The 22368-nt window shown below is 35.1% G+C and overlaps 1 protein-coding gene and 1 long non-coding RNA gene across 3 annotated transcripts; one reads left to right on the forward strand and one right to left on the reverse strand.

The window, feature by feature from the left end:
• The first annotated feature begins 368 nt into the window (after positions 1 to 368).
• Positions 369 to 22332, forward strand: LOC111508213 (ornithine decarboxylase). 2 transcript variants are annotated; one of them, XM_074179623.1, is made up of 8 exons: positions 369 to 603; positions 14007 to 14174; positions 14276 to 14526; positions 16574 to 16823; positions 18561 to 18858; positions 19321 to 19554; positions 20191 to 20426; positions 21558 to 22332. In XM_074179623.1, exons 3-8 carry the CDS (start codon positions 14340 to 14342, stop codon positions 21727 to 21729), a joined length of 1377 nt encoding a protein of 458 aa, XP_074035724.1. In that variant the 5' UTR covers positions 369 to 603; positions 14007 to 14174; positions 14276 to 14339; the 3' UTR covers positions 21730 to 22332. The 2 variants fall into 2 exon arrangements, with proteins under 2 accessions (XP_074035724.1, XP_074035725.1); XM_074179624.1 differs by lacking the exon at positions 369 to 603 and adding an exon at positions 9566 to 9765.
• LOC141484614 (uncharacterized) lies at positions 6204 to 9353 on the reverse strand. The gene is made up of 2 exons (XR_012466708.1): positions 7641 to 9353; positions 6204 to 6751 (listed from the first exon to the last, which is right to left on the reverse strand). It is a non-coding gene; the product is annotated as an uncharacterized lncRNA (long non-coding RNA).
• Positions 22333 to 22368: the final 36 nt, after the last annotated feature.

The following is a 22368-nucleotide window of genomic DNA, read 5'->3' on the forward strand; positions in this document are numbered from 1 at the left end:
TATACTTTAAGTACATCCACTTTTAACAGTCGACAATCCATATTACTGACCGCGGAAACCTATCCGAACACACACATATATGGGTCTCCATGACACATTTTCTCATAGATACATAGATATTTTAAATTTTACACACTGGACAATACCTTTTGTATCCACTAGCCAATATGAAGATCCGATCTTCATATCTGTTAGAGAATATACCAATAGATATAATCAGAAATATTTGAATACCTGTAACAACGATTCTTTGATGTTTTCCTAGAGTTTGACGTTCAAATTGAGAAAGGTAGAGGTCGCCCACTTATAATAAATTCTCAAGTTGGCAATTCGTTCATTTCGTTACAATCAATAATTGCATTATCTGACAAATCCTCTCTCCTTTTCTTTCGTAGATTGTCAACGAAATTTGCCATTAATATTTGTCACGGGCATTTTCGTGGAATTTATATTGTAAAAGGCATGATCTACAATAAGTGTTGCGAAAAATTGTTAGAATCAGTTGATTGACACAGGACGGACGTGTTTTTCACACAATTGTCTTTCCAAAAACTCAAGATTCCACCTAAAAACTATATACAACCCAGAGGGTGGCTGCCGAAGGTAAGGATTCCATTTTAAACTACAGTAAAATCATATGTGTGCCACTTGTGCGTGATTTATTTATGGCATTTGGTATTTATCAGTTCTGAAACCGTGAACTTTGGACGGATTGATGATTCATATTTATTGCCCATATAATTACGTGTTTTTTTATGCCATGGCGATTGTTCCATTCAATTTATCTTTCGATTTATTGTGCATTGTATAGTACGAATTCGTCTTTCAGTTGGTGAATACTTTAATATTGCTCCCACATAACTGTTGGAAAAAACAAAGTCATGGATCTTATAGTCCCCTTGTTACTATTGAAGATATTAACAGCCTTCATCCTCACTTCACGGGATTAAACTGTTTACATTCCTTGCCAAATGATAAATTTTGTTGTACCTACTGGGAACATTGACCTGGTTTATGAAAATGATAATCTTTGGCAGGCTCAGGGAAAGATCAAGGAAAAATGAGTTTGGTCATATAATTTAGAACTTTATCATCAGGGTTATCTCAATATGATGCAATATCCATATTGTTTGTTGGAAGTATTCATCAGTTTCAAACCAATCAATTTTTGGGAAAAATATTTTTGACTGCTTCATTTCTCTTTATTTATAAAGGGTGATAAGACTCACGTGCTGTTGTACAGCGATAATGAATATGAAGTCAAAACTTTGATCTACTTTGGAATAATAACAGTAAATTCATTCAGAAACACTATACAAGCTAAAAAATGTAAACTCGGAAGAGTTTTTTACCTGAATAGTAGATGATTTTACTTGTCTTTTGTGAGCAATATGGCCAATCATAGTATCCCTGGATCAACTGTAGTACAAGATTTTATAAATTTTTGGAAAATTATTGTATGCAAAATAGTTACGACGTTTATAAAAAATTGAAACAAAATATTGTACAAGTTACAGAATATTTATAGTATGAATAATGAAGTACTTTAAGATGATGTTAGAAGTGTTTACAAAAGCTCTGACTTTTATATACAAAATTTAACGAAATTGAACATTTAAAATTTGCTGAACCTGTTCAATAACACAGACCTTTAGTTTCTTTCTTTCTCAGCATAGACTGTTTACTGTAGTAGAACACATTGAAAATATTATTAACATTTTACATATTTTAAGCAGTCTAACAATCGATTTCGAGTTCGTTTTTATATATTGCTGTATGAAAAAAAACTTATACAATTTGGAAACGATTTAAAATATACTTGAAAATCTTTTAGAAACAAAAAATACTCACGAGACCTGTTGTACATATCTGTATATATTAGAATCTATAAATATTAGAAATTTTGTTTCAAATATGAAAGAGTTGTTTTAGAAAATATCTTGGCATGTCGCCGAAAAACATATTTGTGCAAAAATATTCTCCAAATCAATACATTTTGTAAAAACTCATGCAAAAACATAAGCTCACTTATTTATTTGTAAACAAAGAAACAAACCTGAGATTAAATAATGAATAAACGAAAATAATCTTACCAGTTTGTTTATAATTCTTTGTTTTGAGGTTAATGAATTCCAATCCTGCAATTCTGTAGATTAAGAGTTTGACTAGAAAAACTAACCATTCTTAAGCTCCCTGAAAACAGAGATAGGTCAAGACCATTGCGAAATTTTATATCTTCATTCAAAATTGCATTCATAAATCACTTTCTTTGCAGTAAAAGTAAAAGGTACTGTTCATAGTCAAAGTTAATGTTGGAAGTAAAAATTACTGATTCATAGTAAAAGTTACCGCTTCTCTTATTTACTCATTTATATGGAATAAACTTATTCACAGTAATAGTTACAGTTCGCCTTCAAAGTTAATGTTCAAAGTGAAAGTTACTGTTCGCGGTGAAAGTTACTGCTCTCCTCATTTACTTATTTATATGAAAAAAAAACTTCATGGTAAAAGGTAATGTTCAAAGTAAAAGTACCTGATTCACAGTGAAAGTAAAAGGTACTGTGCACAATCAATATTAATGTTCAAAGTAAAATGTACTGCTTCACAAATATATCAGGAAGAGTTACTGCTTACAAACAGAAATGTTTTTTCAACTTTGAGTACTAGAACACAAATTTGTGTAATTTCAGCTAACTGCTCCAATTTATGTGTTCATAGATTGTTAAGATAAGTTTATCACATAACTCCAGACAATTTTCTGCATGAGATTGAGCATGATTCTAAGATATGTATGGCTAATCAAATTAAGACTATCTATCTGACCTCTTAGGTTTGATTAACAAATAGGAAAATGAGAAAACAAATTTTTTTGGACCACCGCCTAAGCTCTGGATATACAAGCTCAACATTTTTATACATATTTTAACAGTTGATTCAGGGATGGTGTGACATATGTAGTTGGGAAGAATATTTGAAATAACATCATTATATTTGATTACCTCTTTGATGTCTTGTTTGATTTGAAAAGAAATCTTCACTTAATCAATCCAAAACTGGGAAATCCCAAACTGATACTTCTCAACTCTGTATGGGTCATGTAATACACGAATTGACAGGAATTTTGCTTGAAAGCAAAGAATTCGAAGTAAAATCATCTATTCCTTTCAGGTCCTTGAATTGTAGACAGTCTCGTTGAAATGGGTAAGAAAGTTAAGAATGAAAAGAATCAAGTTGTTCCAAAATGGCGCCCGCAAAATAAAGATACCTTTCCTGAAAAAAACTAAAAAAAACATACAAAAACCCCAGCTCATAAAACACGAAAACAATCGCAGTGACGCAAGTAGTAGCGGTTTCAAAAAATTTTTCATCAGGCGATCTGAAGCAAGGAACAAAAACCTCAGGAAGGTTCCCGTCATGACATCTGAAAACCAGCAAGAACAGCAGCCTTCAGCCGAGAGTCGAAGTGAAGCCACCAAGAAACCATTTGATAAAAAAAAGTACAGGCTGAAGAAGTACAGTAAAAAATACAAACTTGATCAGTGGGAAGAGAGAAGGAAAGCTGCCGTCTCTCGAGAGTACTACAAACAAATAAAAAACGATGGCCCTGCAATCGATGTCTCTAAAATCTACAACGATCCTCGCAACCGGGATTCCGACGACGAACACCGAGTACTAGAAGAGAATGAGAACAATCTCAATGCAGGTATTGTGGAAGAGGAGTCCCCTTCCGTCGAGAATCCTCCCAGAAGAAAGCTGAAGCCTTTTGAAAGAGCCCAGCAAGAATTCCAAAGACTGAAGGATGAAAAGCAGAGAAAAGTGGAGGAGTTTCTCAGGAAGAAGGCGGAGAAAGAGGCAGCCCTAAAGAAGTACCGTAAAGAGAAGGCGGAGAAGTTTAAGAAACTCTCGAGAAGGACCAAGAAGGGACAGCCTATCATGAATGACAGGATGGAAATGTTGTTGGAAAAAATCCAGAATAGTTTGAAGTGAATAGTGGTTGTGAGTGTGATACGTTCACTTTGAGGTGGCCTCTTCTTGTTTTGTTTCAAGGTTTTTGAATTGTTTCTTGTGAAAAATATATAATCCAACGTATTGTCTTCATATTGAATGTTGCGTCAATAATATTTATTGTTTGTAGTGCTCTGTAAATACTTTTGAATTGAAATATTGGTTTTAATTCAATATTTTCTCCATATGCTAGGAGACATTTCCATTTGGTCTGTCAATATGTCAATATATTTGGTAATAGCACATTCATTTAGAATGTAAATTGCAATTAGTATTCATAATAGACCAGTCATGATAGACCTTAATTTTGGAAAATTTAATTTTTTTTTAATAGAAGGTACTGGAAATCGATATGAAATTAATTTTGGCGTTATTGAGTGGAGCCCATTCAAAATGGAAGCACTTCTATAAAACACAAATTTTTTTTTCATCAGATAGACTTCCAGAAATCTACTAAAACTCAAATTTCACAGAAAAATGTATACTCAATGTATACTACATTTTTCAAACTATCTTATAATAATGAACATATTTGGATGAAATTTTAAATAGCGATAAACCAAAACCTAACTTTATACACTATCAATCAATCAAGGTATACTTTATTGTCAGATGATTCACATCTTATTGACTTAGTCTAAGAAACTATAAATGTATTGGCGAAAATTTGTTCACAAAGATACAATACGAAAATTAGGAATGGTTATGATTAGATAAAAGTATCAATAGAATAAAAAAGTATATGCAAAATAAATATTAAATGAACATTTTATCAAAGAGTTCATTCGACGAGTCTCTATAACATTTTTTTTTACGTTCTCAATATTTCATCGGTTGTTGATTTGCTGGGCAAGCGTCGCATTCACATCTTCTTGACCTTTGTGAAAAACTTATACCAGACTATTCCAAAATATTCACCGCAGGCCAAATGAAAATATTATATTAATCACTGTAAGAGCTACCCTAGTTATGGAATGATTGCTGGAGGTGCAGCCTATAAAACTTTGCAATACATACCAACTGAATTAAAAATAAAAATATAAATAGTGCATGGGTACAAACTATGTTAAATAGGAGGATATAAAAGATATGTATATATAAACAAGTAAAAGTCAAGTTAATAAAAGAGTAGATATAAAAAGTAACGACATAGGAGCTCCTTAATAGATAATGATAAAAAATATGAGTAAGTCAGTCAATTAGAAGCTATCGTTAAAATATTCATCCAAATTATAATAGGGTCTATCAGATAGAAATTGTTTGACTAACTTCCTGAATTGGAAGTCATTTATATTGGCAGATCTTATGTCCATCAAATGATTGTACATTTTTCCACCGTTGTAAAATATGGAGTCTCTGGTAATGTTTTTAGTTGGCACAGTGAGTTTCAGAGTGTCTGCAGTTTCGGGTGTTATAATGGGAAGAGGATGCAGCAAAATTTAATATTTGCTTATTTATTAAACACACAGATTCCAGTATATATAAGGCAGTTACCGTTAGAATATTAGGTTTTTTTTAAAAGGTTCTACAGGAGTCTCTTGGTTTAAGGTTTTCTATATACCGTATTGCCCTTTTCTGTAAAATTAATAGACTTTTGAATAAAGTTGGACTGTATGCTCCCCAAAACGGTATTACGTAGCGTAAGTGAGAATCTATGAGTGCATAGTACGCCATCTTTGCAGTGCTGAACCCCAATTCTTTATAAATCACTCTAAAAACATAACAGTCAGAGGAAACTTTTCTAGTGAGTTGTTTAACATGATCCACAAATTTTAAATTCTAGTCAATGAAGACTCCTAGAATTTAGTGTTATTTTAAGGTTCCAGTTATCTGTCTTCAAAAAAAAGTTTCGTTGATTGATAATAAATAAATATAAATTTGTTTTAGTTGAGTTAAAAGATAAAATGTTTGAATGACACCAATCTTTAACTTTTTTCAAGTCGGCACAGAGATTATTTTGTGCAACTCACAAGTGTTTTTATTATTCCAAAGTATGGTAGTGTCATCTGCGAATAAGGTGAACTTCCCAGAAATATTAAGCTGGGTGAATTGAATTGTTTTACCAAACAATTTGAGAAATATGCAGAACTTGAAACATTTCAGACGATAAATAAATTCATGGGTTCTCCAAATTCCCCGCCTCTAAAATAGTAGAAAATATGTATAATTTTTGAAAAGTATTCATTATTTTAAAGACGTTTCATTATCTTTCTTCACCATTACTATTATGTGTGTCCTGTGTATGTACCTGTATATGTCTATAAATAAACGTTTGTATGTAGCTTGTTGTTTAACATCTCACGCTCAAGGTTCACCTTTTGTGAGTAAACTTAATTTATTTGCAACACATTAGTTTTAATAACATTGTTGTATAACTTGTGCGAATAAATAAATAACTATAGAAAAAAAATCTGGTTACATAACTATAGTATCTTTCATTAAGCGCTTCCTATCTTTGAATTCAAATAAAACAAAAGTCTGTGAGACATGGAAATTTTTTATTTGTCAACACCTGTGACTTGAGAAAACCCCACACGAAGAAGTCTCACAGGGACAAATCGCACCTTTTCGGTTTTGCCAATTCACATCACCTACACGTGAGATTACCATGCCCTTAAATCGCTCGTGCAGAATATCCGATGTGGCATGAGCTGTGTGGTACATAGCGCCGTCCTGTTGAAACCACATGTTGTTGGTGTTCAGATCATCCAACTCGGGCCAAAAGAATAGTCCGGTCAATTTAGACCTGAAAACAGTAATGAAATAACGAAAAAGGTTTTTGAGTTTTTCTCGAAAACCGTAAGTTTTATCAAAAAAATACCTCAGACCAAAGTTGTAGATCTCAAAATTCTCTACAACAATGGTCCTTATGTTTTTTTCTGTAAGTATCCCCGTTCCTGAGATACCGCAATTGTAAAAGTCACGTTCTATGTAATACGCACATGTTTCCACACCACTCTGCGCGTTTTATTGTCAAACACACAAGATTGAATATCTTCTCGAACGATCGCTGCCGCAGCTTTCAAAATTTTCCTCTGTTTTTCTTTTTCATCCAAGTTTTTATTATTAGACCAGGCTTAGACCAGGCTTGACTTTAAATGTCTTGGTAATAAAAATAAATGTTAATTTCCCGGGTCTCTCTGTAATAATAATTCTACTACCATATTTCAACTTCAATCGTACTTTTAGATTCGGTTATCTAAAGCTACATTTTTACAAACATTCTTTATTCATCTAACGTAAACTGGCAGTCGTTACTATTTTCCAAAAATTCATAAATTTCCTCCATCGCAGAGTTTACAGCCTCACTTTGTGGACGCCCAATTTTACCGCCAGTATTAGGTCTTAGAAAATACTTGTAACAACTATCATGGTATTTAGCAGTAGCAGCTACTAAATCATATTCAAAATTAATACGATCAACGACAGCTTTTGATAAGTCATCAGAACTATCTTTAGCTAATTTCAAAATAGATTCTTTAAATTTGAGTGTAGAAACTTTGTAAATTTTTTTTCGAAGACTGTGGTTTCTTTTTCTCAGCCTATTCATCTGCGTCATCGCCACAAAATAAGTAGTTTTCTTTAAAACTAAAGCTGGATTCACTTACTCGTGCTCTAGTACGAGGTGGACTTACTTTTGAAGTACTGGCCGGTTCATCTTCACGTTGTCTTTTTGCTGCGGCAATTGAAGTTTTCCGGTGTATGATTTTCGGCAATCCACGTGGATTGTAACGGACTTTAGACCTCTTAAATATTCAGTAAACTCATCACTTCTCGCATCACTTACATCGATTAAAGTTTGCATTCCACGATTAACTACAACAGTTTCACCTTCAGTCAAAAGCTTAGAGCAAATAAAGCAAAATTGCGATTTTTTTTCAAATATTAATCATTAAAAAATCTTATAGTAGACGCTTGTAATAAATACGTATATTCGAAGAGAACGTTTAACACTAAAAGAAGCAGGCACATGAACGACGTCACATGGACAATAGAATAGGTAACCAGATGTTATATTCAAGGCCATACGGGTAGAGGGGATTTTTACTTGCTTAAGTACTTGAATGTGTATATACGTGGCTAATGTGTGCATATTACATAGAACGTGACTTTTACAATTGATCTCAGGAACGGTGATACTTACAGGAAAAATCGTAAGGACCATTTTTGCAGAGAATTTTGAGATCTACAACTTTGGTCTGAGGTATCTTTTTGATAAAACTCACGGTTTTCGAGAAAAACTCAAAAAACCTGAAATTTTGACCTTTAACCACGAATAACTTTTGAAGCGCTCATGGGACATATTGGGACTTTCAAATTTTAATTTTTTATGGTACAGTAAAGGTCTTCACCAAAATTTAGCTCTGTCGCACTTTTCTTAATTCAATATTGTATAATGACCGGACTAGAAGTTGGTAATCATCGATCTATAGTGGTCGTCGTTGACAGTGATGGCCTGGCAAACGTCGTTCTCAAAGAAATATGGACCGATAACGTCACCACCCCGAAATCCACCCCATGTGGATTTGTATCGTCCCAAATTTGACAATTTTATTTCTTCGCTGATCCATTCATCCAGAAATGGGCCTAATCGCTAAAGATGATTTTTCGTTGAAAATTAGGGTCGGTTTCCAACTGATCTAGAGCCCATTCGATGTCTTTGGTCGTTTACCTTTAGTTCCTGGGTCACTGGGAGTTCTTATGAGCGAGGCGACATCGACTGCCTTGGATTCTCTTGCATACTCTCACAGACAGCGGCGATGTTTTCGGCAGATCTTGCGTTTCGTCGACCTACGGGTGTTGGTCGATCGTTTACTAAACCAGTGGACTCAAATTTTTCCACCACATTGCTAAAAGTCCTCTCGATAGGACGATTATGGTGACCGTAAAATGAGCGATGCGCGCGGTACGTTGTTCAAACAGAACACCCATTTTGATAAAACAATTTTCATATTTGCACGTGTTGTTTTCCCAAACCACCTTCCCTGGTGGTTTGGGAAAACATTCTGAATAAATGACAACTAATTTGACAGATGTTGCTTCAACAAGATGGCCGTTATCAATTGTCAAAGTTCGGAAGTCTGTTGGAAGACCCTTTATTTATGTTCTATGCGGTAAAAATTAAAATTCTCATAAATGTGCTCAGATAAGTCATTTCTTTTTTCTAAAATTGATTTGAGAATAGAGTTCGGTCGTTGGTTATGAAAATTTGCATGATTCGACATGTCTACTGTTTCCGGTTTCATAAAATCTATTCAATTAAATGAATATTAAGTACTAATTATGTGTATCTACAGCTATATCTCCACGTGTAACAAAATTTATCAAAATGTGATAAGACCGTTGGATAAAAGCGTTGTTAAAAGTCGTTAGAACGCAAACTGGCAAGAAATGTACTTCTGAAATTTATCTCCTTGTTATTATAATTCGATATCCAGTTCATCGTCATTATCATTAAAGTCATTATCTCGGACAAGGCTAAAGGTCGTCACAAACTGATAGGAATTGTAGAAATTAAGGTGGGGAGAAGTATAAATTTGCGGAACGGTCACATTTTTGCTCCTACTTGGATTCAGTTTCCGTGGTCCGACTTAGCTGTGGATAATCTCGTGCGGAAGCCTAGCTTTTTTGTGATCTTGTTCCGTCCTTTCTTGATACAAGTGATTTAGATGACCCGCGGGTTGTTTGAACAATTTAACTAAAGGATCTTTCATGTGTTTATGTTCATCAGAAACGTCGTTGGGAGCCCTAATTGTTCAGGTAATGCTTTGCACAATATAAATCTATGTTTTCGGTTCAAAACTTCAGTTTTGAAACTTTAGTCCAGTCAAATTTGACCAAATTATACCCATACTCGCTTATTGGAAAAAGGAAAACAGTTTTTAATTTTACTAGTGCGGACTTCCATTGTCTAATATGATTCGAAATATATGAAAGAACAAATGAAATCAAAATGAATAGCTGAAATATCAATTATATTAAGCAATAAAACGTAAAATAAAAATACAATAAAACGATCAAAATAATCAAGATGAAAGATGAAAATGAACAAAAGACTACTTCACGACGTTTCGATTGTTAGTATCCACACTCGTCTTCGGGTGATGACTGGACTATTTCGCCGAGAGATGTCTATTTATAGGTCATTCGAGCTCAAGCATCTATTCCCTCTCTAAGCTTCACCGGTTCAGCGGAAGTTGACATTTTTTCCACGCTCGATTACAGGTTTTCATATTTTGCGTATCTCTACGCTAGCTTGGCTGAATGCGTCGTTGACCATATATGGAGCTTCTTTGAACTTCCTCTTGAACCACTGGATCTCGGCTTAGGACCACTTGATGTTATGTTTCCGGATCTGAAGCAGGTTCTGATGTTATACTTGGACCCAATTCTTCTTATCATTTCCGACAATCATTTGACGTGAATTGGTAAAAGTTTAAATTCCTAAATATTTTCTTAAAAACTAAGCAAACTCACTACGACAGGTTGTTTAACAATGTTTCCGTAGATGACGCCGTAGTGCCGCCATATTGATTTTGGTGAACATGGCTCTTATACCGCCATTTTGAATAAAAATCACCTGATCGGGTAAAAACTAATTGTTATTTACGAATGATGAACAGACCCTTGCGGTACACCTGATATTACTTTGATGTAGATATCACACCACAATATCATTGATATATAACTATTCAACCATTTCAAATCAACATGTCGTTAGAATTGATTGTCAGGATTAGAATAATTATTTATATATTGCCAAGTTTCAAGACATCGACAGAGACTGAGACAAAGACTGATGCAAGGACTATGATGTCTGAATCGGTCCCAAACTCTAAATTTGCAAAAATAAATAACATCCAATTCCGTCCTTTCTTCCCATTTCCTTCTATTAAAAAACTCGAAATACTTCAGCTATTTTTTTAATTCCAGGTTTGTGAGCTAATTTTACTGCACTAATTGGAATCATTTTCAAAATTTGGGTAGTTGTCATGACCCCAGCGATAACTTTTCTCCGGTTCATTTGATGTTGATAATTGTTGTTTTGTCTTTCTATTGCCACTAAGATTGGTATAATTTATGTAAAATAAAAATCGTAATTTATTTTTGAACGAATTGAAAAGAGGAAATCGATGTGACTATTTGAAGTAACATCAACATTTTCGAATTGAAGGGGTTAGATTTTTAGGAGTGATTTCTACTATTCCATCTTGATACAAAAAAAATGAGGGAATCTTCCAAAGAAAGGAAGGAAGTAATCAATTGGAAAATAAGTAACTCTATACATGGATGTGTAGATCATGCAAAGAAGTAACTTTCAGACACAAACTGAAAGAAAGTCCTCCTGAAACAGCTACTTTCATATAAACATTGAATTACACGAAAGAAAAAAATTCTTTCGAAACAAATACTTCTATATGAACACAGAATTATACAGAAGGTACTTTTCTCTACTCAGTTTGTATTTCAAACATTCGTTGTGGAATTTAATCAGATATCATTCACATGAGTTCTACTTTAAAAGAATGGAAACAAATTGCACTTACATGGAACACTGTCATCCTCACTGGTATACATCTATGTTTCGCCGTAAGACACTTGTCCTAAGGCTCTTCAGTACCAAATTGGATAACATTATAGAAAATACACACTATTCATTCATGAATTACGATTTTTAATGTCACGGAATAAGCTTGATCTGCTTATGTCATCGATGACATCGTATGCTGTTCACGATTCAATCCCAGCCAGGAATCTTATATTTGAATTGAGGATTAGAATTGGGTTTTATTTGTAGGAGTGATTAATTTTTTAATTAATTAATTAGTTTATATGAAAGTAGCTGTTTCAGGAGGACTTTCTTTCAGTTTGTGTCTGAAAGTTACTTCTTCTTTGATTACTTCTTTCCTTTCTTTGGAAGATTCCCTAATCTTTTTTTTTGTATCAAGATAGAGTAGTAGAAAGCCACCAATTTTCTTTCCCAAAAATCAACTTTTTCATTTTGAATAAATGATTATTCCAAATTCAATGAACCGTTATGTTAGTAGTTTTGCTGAAGAATTTATGCTCTGATGAATAATTTTTGTGTACTTGACAAAGTGAATCATTTTTGAAAAATCGATATTTACCGAATAATTAGCATACACGTGATAGTATTTACAATTCATTCAAATATGGAAAGTTTCATTAAAAATATACGTTCCGCGATGTAAAAAAATGCTGTTTTCATTTCTATTCCATCTCAAATTCGAGAACTAGAAAGAAACATTTCGGAACATACAACAATATATTGACCGATATGAAGAAGAATCTGTTGTTTTTTGATAGCTATTTAAGTGGTCGAAAGCAACGAGTTGTACTCAATACTAGGGTTTCTCAAACAAGAGAACTGACATGTGGGGTTCCACAGGGATCCATTTTGGGACCAATTCTCTATGTAATTTTCACAGCGTTTTTCAAAAATGTTGTCTCACTTTGTTATCTACAAATGTATGCGGAGTTTGTGTTACCATCAATAACATTCCTGTACAGTTTTGTGATGTGATAAAGAATCTTGGGCTCTGGATAGATTACTCCTTACGATTCGACTTTTAGGGCCGCGTTATGTCGATGGATATAGGCCGAGACCGCATATGCTGGACATGCTGATAGCAAGTGCATTAGGGTCTCAGGCGCCTCGCGGCAGGCACTGCACCTTGTGTCAGGAACCTCTATACCCATCACGCGACTGCGGTAGACTAAGGTGTTGAAGACACCATCCTGGCAAACGATGATGAAACCCTCAGTTTCCGACTTCAGCCCACTCGACCTGAGAAAAGCGAACGTCAGGCGCTTTGATAAGCCAAGGTCTCCAATGTTATTGAAGAAGACCCCATGCATTGGCTTATCCTTGTGTCTCCGCAGAAGTAAAGTGATCTCTGCGGCTTTTTTCTGAGCTTTTTGCTGAACGGGTTCCAACTCGGTGACAGAGTTGTGGTCACCTCGTTCAGAGTCGAAAACTATACCGAGTTCATCAGCTGCTCGAACAGCTGCCCTAAGGAGAAATGCTCCAATTCCTGCTCTCTCATGGTCACGGACCATGCAGAGAAGGGGATCCGAACTCCTGACGACTTTACAGGCTGTATCCAGTACCATTCTTTCATGTAGACACTCCAAACTCAAAAGTCCACGGCCTCCCTGTTGTCGAGGGAAGTACAACCGTGGAACGGACGATTTGGGATGCAAACTCCTATAGAGATGCATCATGGGTCTTCACGTCGAGTAGAGTAAGATTGGAACGGCAAGCATATTTGTTGCAGCAACTTTGTTCTTCCCCGACAGTTCCGATGACCAGATCTGTCGCAGTTTGAGCTGATACTAGCCGCGGAGAGAGTTTTTCACTGCTGTTGCCTCTTGTGAGTGGCGTTGTTCCACCCGAGGTAAGTATACGTCTCTCCGGCATCCAGATGGTGTAGGATGCTTCCATCTACGAGCTGCACATCCTCTCCGTAGTCTCCGCATTTGTCTATCCCGAATTTCATACCGATAGCATGCGTGTACTCTTCCACCACCCTCAAGGAATGATGGAGATCCTTCTCTCCAGAGGCATAAAGTTTAAGATCATCCATATAAAACAGATGGGTGACCTTGTGCCTACGGTTTCCGGGGGTGCCACAGTTATACCCTCGAGTGTTTCTGAGCGCAACGGATAATGGCAATAGTGAGATGCAGAAGAGAAGGGAACTGAGGGAATCACCCTGAAATACACCCCTTCTGAAATTATTTATTATTATTATTATTTGTATTCAAGAAACACTTCATTGTTTTTAATAAATTCGCTTAAATTATTATTTGTTCTGTAAGCCACGTTAGTAAATAAATAAATAAACTCCGAACTATTCGATTAGATACTTAGTTAATATTATGGGTGTCGCACCTATTTGCCAACATGTCCAAAACGATCTAGCTATTTTCTGAAATTCAATTTCTGTTGTAGAGTGATGACATTTTTTATTTTCTAGGGTCGTGTTGTGTGTGAAGCTAACCCAGATACTAGTAGCCTTCTACTTCCATACAATTGGAAAATCTTCCTGAACGGCGAACCACCGTGGGGTTGCTAGCATCATCTAGGATATAATAAACAACCTTTAAACAAATAAACCTGTGCGAACCTGAGCACAGGCTGCCTCGTGAGTATAATTCAATGACGGATCATTATTTCCAATAAAACAGCCAATTACATTAGTAATGAATGTTCTCTCTGATATTTATCCTTTTTTTTTTCTTTCAGCTTGCTTATTTCACTTTAACTTTTTAATTGTATTTAACGAATCCACCTCTAACACCGAACAAAAATGAGGATCTCGAACGAAGAAGACAGAGTTCACATCTTGGACGACAAATCGAACGTGTTGTCCGTAATCAGGAACATCGTCGCCAACAACAATCAAGAGGAGGCGTTCTACGTTTGCGATGTTGGCGACATTGTTCGCAAACACAAGATCTGGAGCGCCAAACTGCCTAGGGTTCAACCACACTACGGTAATTTTCTTGAACTATTTCATTTTATGTATATCTAACAATCTTTCTATGAGGTGTCCCTACATGATTTCCAACTAGAGACGATATTTTTTTTCATATAGCATCGGAGAATGGGGAATGTTCCTCAATTTTGGTCATTACAGCAAATGCAAGTTTGAACAAAATGAAGTTGAGTTTAATTCATGAGTTTTTCAAATTCACTTTGAAAAGTATTCAAATTGATGTTTCAAATGTTGGGTTTTAATTTTTATAGGGATCTGTTTCTAATTCACATATTGGCAACAGCGCCTATATCAAGTTGAAATAATTTATACGTTCCTGAATATTCTACTTTCAAAAAGGAAAATTATCTTTATGAATCAATAATTAAGGCAAAATATAAATTATAGTTCAATACCACCTCCACAAACCACATAAACAACAGTTGTTTTGTTATTTATTTATATAGAGGAAGATAGGTTAGGTGCACAAAATGTCATATGTCACAGAATGTCTCGGAACATAAGTAAACAGAACAGCACGCCTCTGAAATATGTCATCTTTGTTTGTCTCATACAGGTAACAGATTCATTGTCCTTTATTAGCTATAACCGATGTTGCCAAATGGTGAAATAGAAACGAATCCCACTAAATGTTGAATTCATTATTTCATTCCTCTTTTTTAAGTATTCAAATAATTTTTTAAAGAAAAAGGTTGAAATGAAACTTTTTTGCCAAAAAAATTATCCTATCAAATTTGTCTATTTCTAATCATGTGTGTCGAAATAACCAATAAAACCATCATTACACTGATAACTACCCATGGATAGTTTTCACGGGTAGTTATCACTTATGTCATGACATTGCTAAGCAACCAACACAATAAAGTTGTTTGACATTTCAGTAATTCAATTCCAGTTACGCATTTGCTTTTTCAGCTGCAGGAAAACCCGGAAAAACCTGCAGCACCACATCATCTGAAGATCTTGATCTAACAATGTCCTCTCTCTCATAAAACAAAATGTAGGGTGTCTCCAGAGGCTCCAATAAATAAATGTTTTCCTGCAGCTGAAAAAGCAAATGCGCCACTGGAATCAATGAAGTCGCCCCGGAGCGCCAATTAATTTTTATTGTTGTATTTATTTTATTTTTAATGTCATAAATTTTATATAATATCACTTTTAATAAATTATACGTAATTCAATTTATTTCGAAAATGTCACTTCCTCGCTTTGGTGTCCAAAATGATGCGGCAATTGACAAAATCATTGAAGAAAATACACCAAAAAATACTGTCAATAGTAAAAAATACACTTGGAAAATATTTATGGAGTTATATCATTATACGAATTGTTCTTTTAATAACTGTGTGTTCAATAAATAATTTTGTTCGAATTGCAAAAAATTTTCTCACCGAATATCCCTCGAACATTGATAAATAACTCATAATTTTATCACAACTTCCTCAAGCACGTTATTTTAGGTAACATCCCTCCGCCTTCGGCGTCGGGATGTTACCAAATAACGTGCTTTCGAAAACTGTGATAAAATTATTTCGTTAGTTATCAATGTCCTTGGGATATTATAGCTGATAATAATTAGTATTATTTTTTTGAACTTTCTTGGCTTAATTGAAAATTGATATAGTATTTTAAACTAACCTCTTAACCTAAATGGATTAAGAGGGTTCCCTTTTATGTTTTCACGAATAACCATTATATATGATATTAGGACGTTCGCAAAGTTTACCTTTTATCATTCTATTATCAGCAACAGCTTACAAATTGACTGCATAGTTCGTTAACAGTGAGTTTTTGAAATAAGCAAGTGTGTATTGAAAACAATGCTTCCTCGCTAGAACAGAATACTGTCTCTCGACACGGTTTCACTAACTAAATTAGCATCAATCATCTGATGTTGCTGGTACAAAATTTTTTTCTCCTATATTTTGTAAAACTTCAAAGATGACGCATAAAACGATAATTAGGTTTACTTTTCTTCAACGGAGCTTCTCTTCAACACTTCCCAATAGTATTCCTTGTTGTTTGAACTTATTCCATTATTACAGCTGTAAAATGCAACGATGGCCTCATCGTGTTGGAAACTCTCAACTCACTCGGCGTCAGTTTTGACTGCGCCTCTAAAGGGGAAATCAACAAAGTGCTCGACTTGGGTGTGGATCCCAACCGCATCATCTATGCCAATCCGGCGAAACAGGCCAGCCACATCAGGCATGCAGAAGCTACAGGAGTCTCTAAGATGACTTTCGATAATGAAACAGAGCTGTTCAAGGTCAAGAAGCTGTTTCCTGATGCGAGGTGAGTCCAAGACAGTCTACTGATTCGTTAGGGATGTTGAAAATAGTTTTGAGAAATAGTGTACCCCAAAGCCAATAATAAATAATAATTAAAAAGCCAATAATATTAGCTTTTTACTCACATGTAAACGGATAAGGAACTATAAAGTTTTTTTTTTTCGATTTATCCAATGAAAGATGACTTCTGAATTTTATAACAATTGTGCAGTACGCAAGTACTACAAATAAAGTTTCCGAAAAATTGTTTATGCTTCTCATATGGAACACATAGCGTGAGTTAGCTGCCAGAGATCTGACAATTGCGTCTCCACAATCTCGAATGAGTTTTTGTAAACAATTATTGTTAATTTGCTTCATATCAAATTCATTTTAGATTAGAAAGAAAGTGAACAGTTTCATGTATTTGTTAAAAGTGATTAAATCAAATTCAATTTATTCATCACGAAAGTCCATACAAATTTATAAAAGACACGTTATATGAACTTACCGAGCTAGCCATAACATAACCTACAAGCTCCAGCAGTGCAAATACAAAATAAGTATATATTAAAAGTCAAAAAACATTAAAAGTTACAAAAATACATCAGTAGCTTGAATTGAAACAGAAATACTTGAAACTATTTATTTTTGATTGAGTTTTTATTCCACTTTATATTTGACATCTGTCAGAAACTTTTGTGCATGATATTTTTGACACAGTTACTCAGAACATATTATTAGATGTCTTGTAGAGCTCTGGCCCAAATGGTCACTCCTACAATTTATTTCAGAATTGTAGATATTAAATTGGAAAAGAGAATTTTTTTATACAAATGAAAAATCCGGCCAAGATCATTATTTGAAATTATGATCATTGATATACATGAAAATCAGTTTTTATCATTCAATTTGTACGCCAAACATTTGTAACGGTTTTGAAAAAGATATCATATAAACAAACGCTACACCTTTCTAAACTTCAAAATAGACAAAATTTTCATCACAACCTCCATTTAATAATAATAATAATTGTCTTTATTGTTTACAACTGATAAGGTTCAACAGTTCATGAACAGTATGGACAAAAATATGAACAGGTTGGAAACAAAAGACCAAGTTGAATTTTTATAACGATAAATCGTTATTAATTGCTCTTCCACTTAACCTCAAAAAGTCGCTACGGTGTTAAAAGAGTATTATTATAAAATAATCCTTTCTACTGTAATCAAGGCATGGTATGATGAGAATAATAATAAAATAGATCACTGAGTTTCAAATAAATATTTCTTAAATCTAATTTGAAATTGCTGAAGCCCACTATTTTTGATTATTTCAAGAATATTTATATAGATTACGCAAACTTGATAACTGAAACAGCGTCTGAAAAGTTCAAGTTCAAAATTGGGAGCTGTTAATAAACCTTTATTTCTAACATTGAGGTTGTGAGTAATTTTTCTATGCAGATATGTTGGGGTTCTGGTCAGTATGACTTTATGGAAGAGTCCTGCAGAATGAAGAACTCTTCTATTACTCATATTCAACCAGCCAACAGTTTTAAGTTTGTGTGAAATTCTTTGACGTCTCCTTATGCCGTAGGTCAACCTCAAGCAAGAATTTTGAACTTTTTTTACTGAAAAAGGAAATGCTAGGGGCGCAAAAACTTCAAATTAATATTAGAAATGTCCGAATATTTCTTGCTCATGTCAAACTGCCAACAAGTTTTATAATAAAGACCGTTATTATCATTATCCAATTACAGAATGGTTATCCGTATCCGTTGTGATGCCGAGGAAGCCCAATGTCAGCTGGGCAACAAGTTCGGGTGCGATCCCGATACCGAGGCTCCCGAGCTTCTCCGAATCGCCAAATCGTTGGGCATTGACGTCATCGGCGTCAGTTTCCACGTCGGTTCTGGGTGCCGCGAACCGCCGGTGTTCCGTAGGGCGATATCGGCGTCCAGAAAAATTTTTGATTTCGCCGAAACTTTGGGATACCAGTTTTCTCTGCTAGACCTGGGCGGAGGATTTCCCGGAGATAAGGAAACGTCGATTGATGAGGTGAGTCAACGTTTGTTTTTTGCCCAGTTACGAAATATTATAATACAACTTCGTTAATAAGGGATCTTAATGTACAGAAGAGTCGTGTTGAACAGACAATGACATAATATTTATCAAAAGTGCATTTTATACCTTCGACTCTATAAGTACAGATTGTCAAATCTAGGAAGATCCAATGGCTGGGCTTGTTATTTATTCTTCATTTGAAAGGTTGGGATCCACCATTAATAGTAAGGGTACTCCGATTCCAAAAGTTGTAAAGGATCCTACCGACTGCGCCAATTTTCGTATGTCATTTAAAAAACTTTTACCTTGAAAAAGTGAAACGATTGATACTTTTGCTTTTTTTAACGTTTCTATACTTTCAGGTCTTTAAAACTACTCAAATAGTTTTCGCAGGTGTACTCTTTTGTTGCCCCAATTGTAAATGGTTGTATGAATGCTTTATTATTATCATTATAGATAGCGGACGTCATTAATGTCGCTCTGGACGACTTCTTCTCTGATCTGGAAGTCCAAGTGATAGCTGAACCCGGCCGCTTCTACGTCAGTTCAGCCTACACGCTGGCCTGCAACATCCATTCGATCCGCAATGTCACCCAAATCGACGAGGAAACCGGAGAGTTGGCAATTCACCGCATGTATTACATCAACGACGGCGTCCTACGCTTCAACTGCATCCTATACGATCACCAGGTATGTATATACACTCAAAAGAAGAGAACCTCTATTGACGTGTTCCGTGCCAACGGACTTTTACGGGTTTTGTCCTTCAGAACAAATGAAAAATCCAAAAATGTCACATAGTATAATCATAATTTTCCATTAGTGTAAATACTACTAACATCTATAATTAAAAACTCCACTGAACCTTATTTCAATTTGATGAACTAGAGAGTAAATAATTTTTTTGAGCACCACTGAACTGTCCCTAACCATTGTCCAGTTATTAATATTCAAAATAGTATAGTCGCCATTTTGTCTTCCGCCATTTGATATCCGTATCATGGCAATGCATATAAAACATGAATCATCTTCTATGTGAATCCGCCACATTGAATTTGGAGTGAGGTCATTTCATTTTCCGTCTTTTCCTCAAAAAAACTTTCTCATTTAATACATATATGTATGGAGGTGCATAAAAAATTAGTCCACCATCTTGGACGGTCTGCCATATTGAAATTAAAGTGACTTCACATTATTTTTTTCAACTTCTTCTGCAGAATCTTCCATTCGATACCAATATCATGACGCTGCATAAAAACTAATCCGCCATTATCATAAGCATTGAGTTTAGAGTGACGTCATGTTATTTTTCGATTTATAATCTAGGTGGTCAATCCTGTACCGCTGAAGGAACATCCCGGCTCCAAGTACTACCGCAGCAGCGTTTGGGGGCCGACTTGTGATGGACTCGACCAGGTTGTGGAGCAGGTTATGCTGCCTGAGATGAAGGTGGGTGACTGGATGGTGTTCGAGAATATGGGTGCTTATACATTGCCGGTGGCGAGTCCATTCAACGGGTTCCCCATTCCGAAGGTGCAGATCGTCATGGATGAAAGCATTTGGTGAGTTTCTGAGTTTCATGATATTTTTTTCATTATTACGGATAATCTTGATGCTTCATTAGTTCAACTGATAGAATTGCACCAACACAAACATTCAAAACACTTTTGAATTTTTCTTCATATCTTGTAATGACAGGGGAAGCAAAAGTGTACCAATACAGGCTGACAAAGTTTTAGGAACCTTATGGTATGAAAGGATAAATGGGTGGAATAGTTCTGGTGTTCTGAAACTTATTGTGTGCCTGGTTCTGATTTTTGGACAGCCAGCTCATGTTCCTTGGCTCTGTTGGAGACTCACCTATTGGTCTGGCCAATGTAGGTTCTGGAGCAGATGGAACAAAATATTTTGGGTTTCAATTTCACAGATGTTCATAAAAAGGTAGATATTTGACTTCTGGCTGCCCTTATGTCGTGGTTTTCCAGAATCCAGCACATTTAATCGATAACTCCATGAATATATGAAACTGAAGCTTTTGGATGGTCAGTTTTGTTGTCAGAAAGTTTCAGTTATGAGGTATGGGTTGCTGACAGTTTCAGTTATGAGGTATGGGTTGCTGACAGTTTCAGTTATGAGGTATGGGTTGCTGAAGTTGGATGGATCTTTGGATTTGGGAGTCGTGAAGTCCATCCTACTTCAACAAACTTATACTCCTTATCCCAAACTACAGGAACACATCCCAGCAAACCAAAATCCCAAGAGGCATGATGTGAGTACAGTGTTCACAGCCAACTATCGTAATTTCCCTTTTTTACGAGCATCTAAGAACTCGATGTCCACTGTGGCACAGGGAATATACAAAATACCATATTCCACGTCTAGTGCCCCAGAACTTACATCGGTCAGATCAGTTGAAAATTATCCAACAGTTTTGATGTGTCTTCTGACCTTCATAGTGGCCTTTGCATCGTACTGAAGTTTGAAATTGAGTTGAAGCATGTTGATCTACCTTCATGACATTTTTCCTGCACCAGAACAAAACCACTCTCGCAATGCACGTTTCTGGTGTGGAAAAAGTGTTTTCTTCAGATAGCAACGTCTGACAACGTTGGTGTTACAACCCATTCTGAGAGAATAGGCTCATAACATGTTATATTTTATTGTCTTTGTCTAAGTTTTTGTTTCATTTGTAGGACTCTGATGAAGGATATCATTCAGTTCCAAAACAGTCACTTCGAGATGCTGGCTCTACCGCCAACTTCAGAAAAACACGAAAAGTGTTACGAACTACCATCTTTTCCAATTAGGATTGAGATACCTGGAAACCCATTGGAAACTCATATTTTGGATTACGCAATGGAATAAGTTTATGACTCTGATTTTGATTTTGACCTGTAACTCGATTTATTGTCTATAGACCACTAGTAATTTTTTATGGAGAATGAAGGGATCGAGAGGATTTTTGTACTTACTCCCTATATTGATTTTTTTCTCATTTGTTTTTCATATTTTTCATATTGAGGAAATTGATCTTGAATTTCTGATCTTGACGTTTTCTCTATCGTTTCATTCTCTTTGTTGAGGAAAAATAATTTTCTGAATTTTTTAACCGACAATTTCTCATTTTGCAATGTTGAAGTTAAGAATTTTTTAATCTTGAAACAGTTCACGGATTCCGTAGGGTTGTATTTGTTAAATACATATAATGTGGAGTTGTAATTGTGTTTTATCATCTATCACCGCGAACCACCTTTTGCGGTGATATTTGATCAAATTCCAATTTCAACTTTGGTGTGTAAGCAAGGGGGCAGCTTAAAGCTTTTCGAAAGGATGAACTTAATATCCATCCTAGTTTTTTTATATATTTAATATTTATTAGAGAAATCTACTAGGATGTGAATATTTACCGCTTTTTAGATTTAGATTGCTATGGAAAAATTATAAAATTATATTATTGAAATATTTAAAGTGTTTCATTTACAGTTTTAAGGGTTTCTACCACAT

Source organism: Leptinotarsa decemlineata, unplaced genomic scaffold, assembly GCF_025532065.1.
Source record: "Leptinotarsa decemlineata unplaced genomic scaffold, Ldec_3_MD MMD2_tig00026282_RagTag_RagTag, whole genome shotgun sequence".
Classification (NCBI taxonomy): Eukaryota; Metazoa; Arthropoda; class Insecta; order Coleoptera; family Chrysomelidae; genus Leptinotarsa; species Leptinotarsa decemlineata.

Bases quoted from the DNA above. Each gene is read 5' to 3' on its own strand.
- LOC111508213 (XM_074179623.1), top strand. From the start codon at position 14,340: ATGAGGATCTCGAACGAAGAAGACAGAGTTCACATCTTGGACGACAAA. The intron at 19,555-20,190 runs GTATGTATATAC...TTTATAATCTAG, and splicing joins GCATCCTATACGATCACCAG to GTGGTCAATCCTGTACCGCT. The intron at 20,427-21,557 runs GTGAGTTTCTGA...TTTCATTTGTAG, and splicing joins GTCATGGATGAAAGCATTTG to GACTCTGATGAAGGATATCA.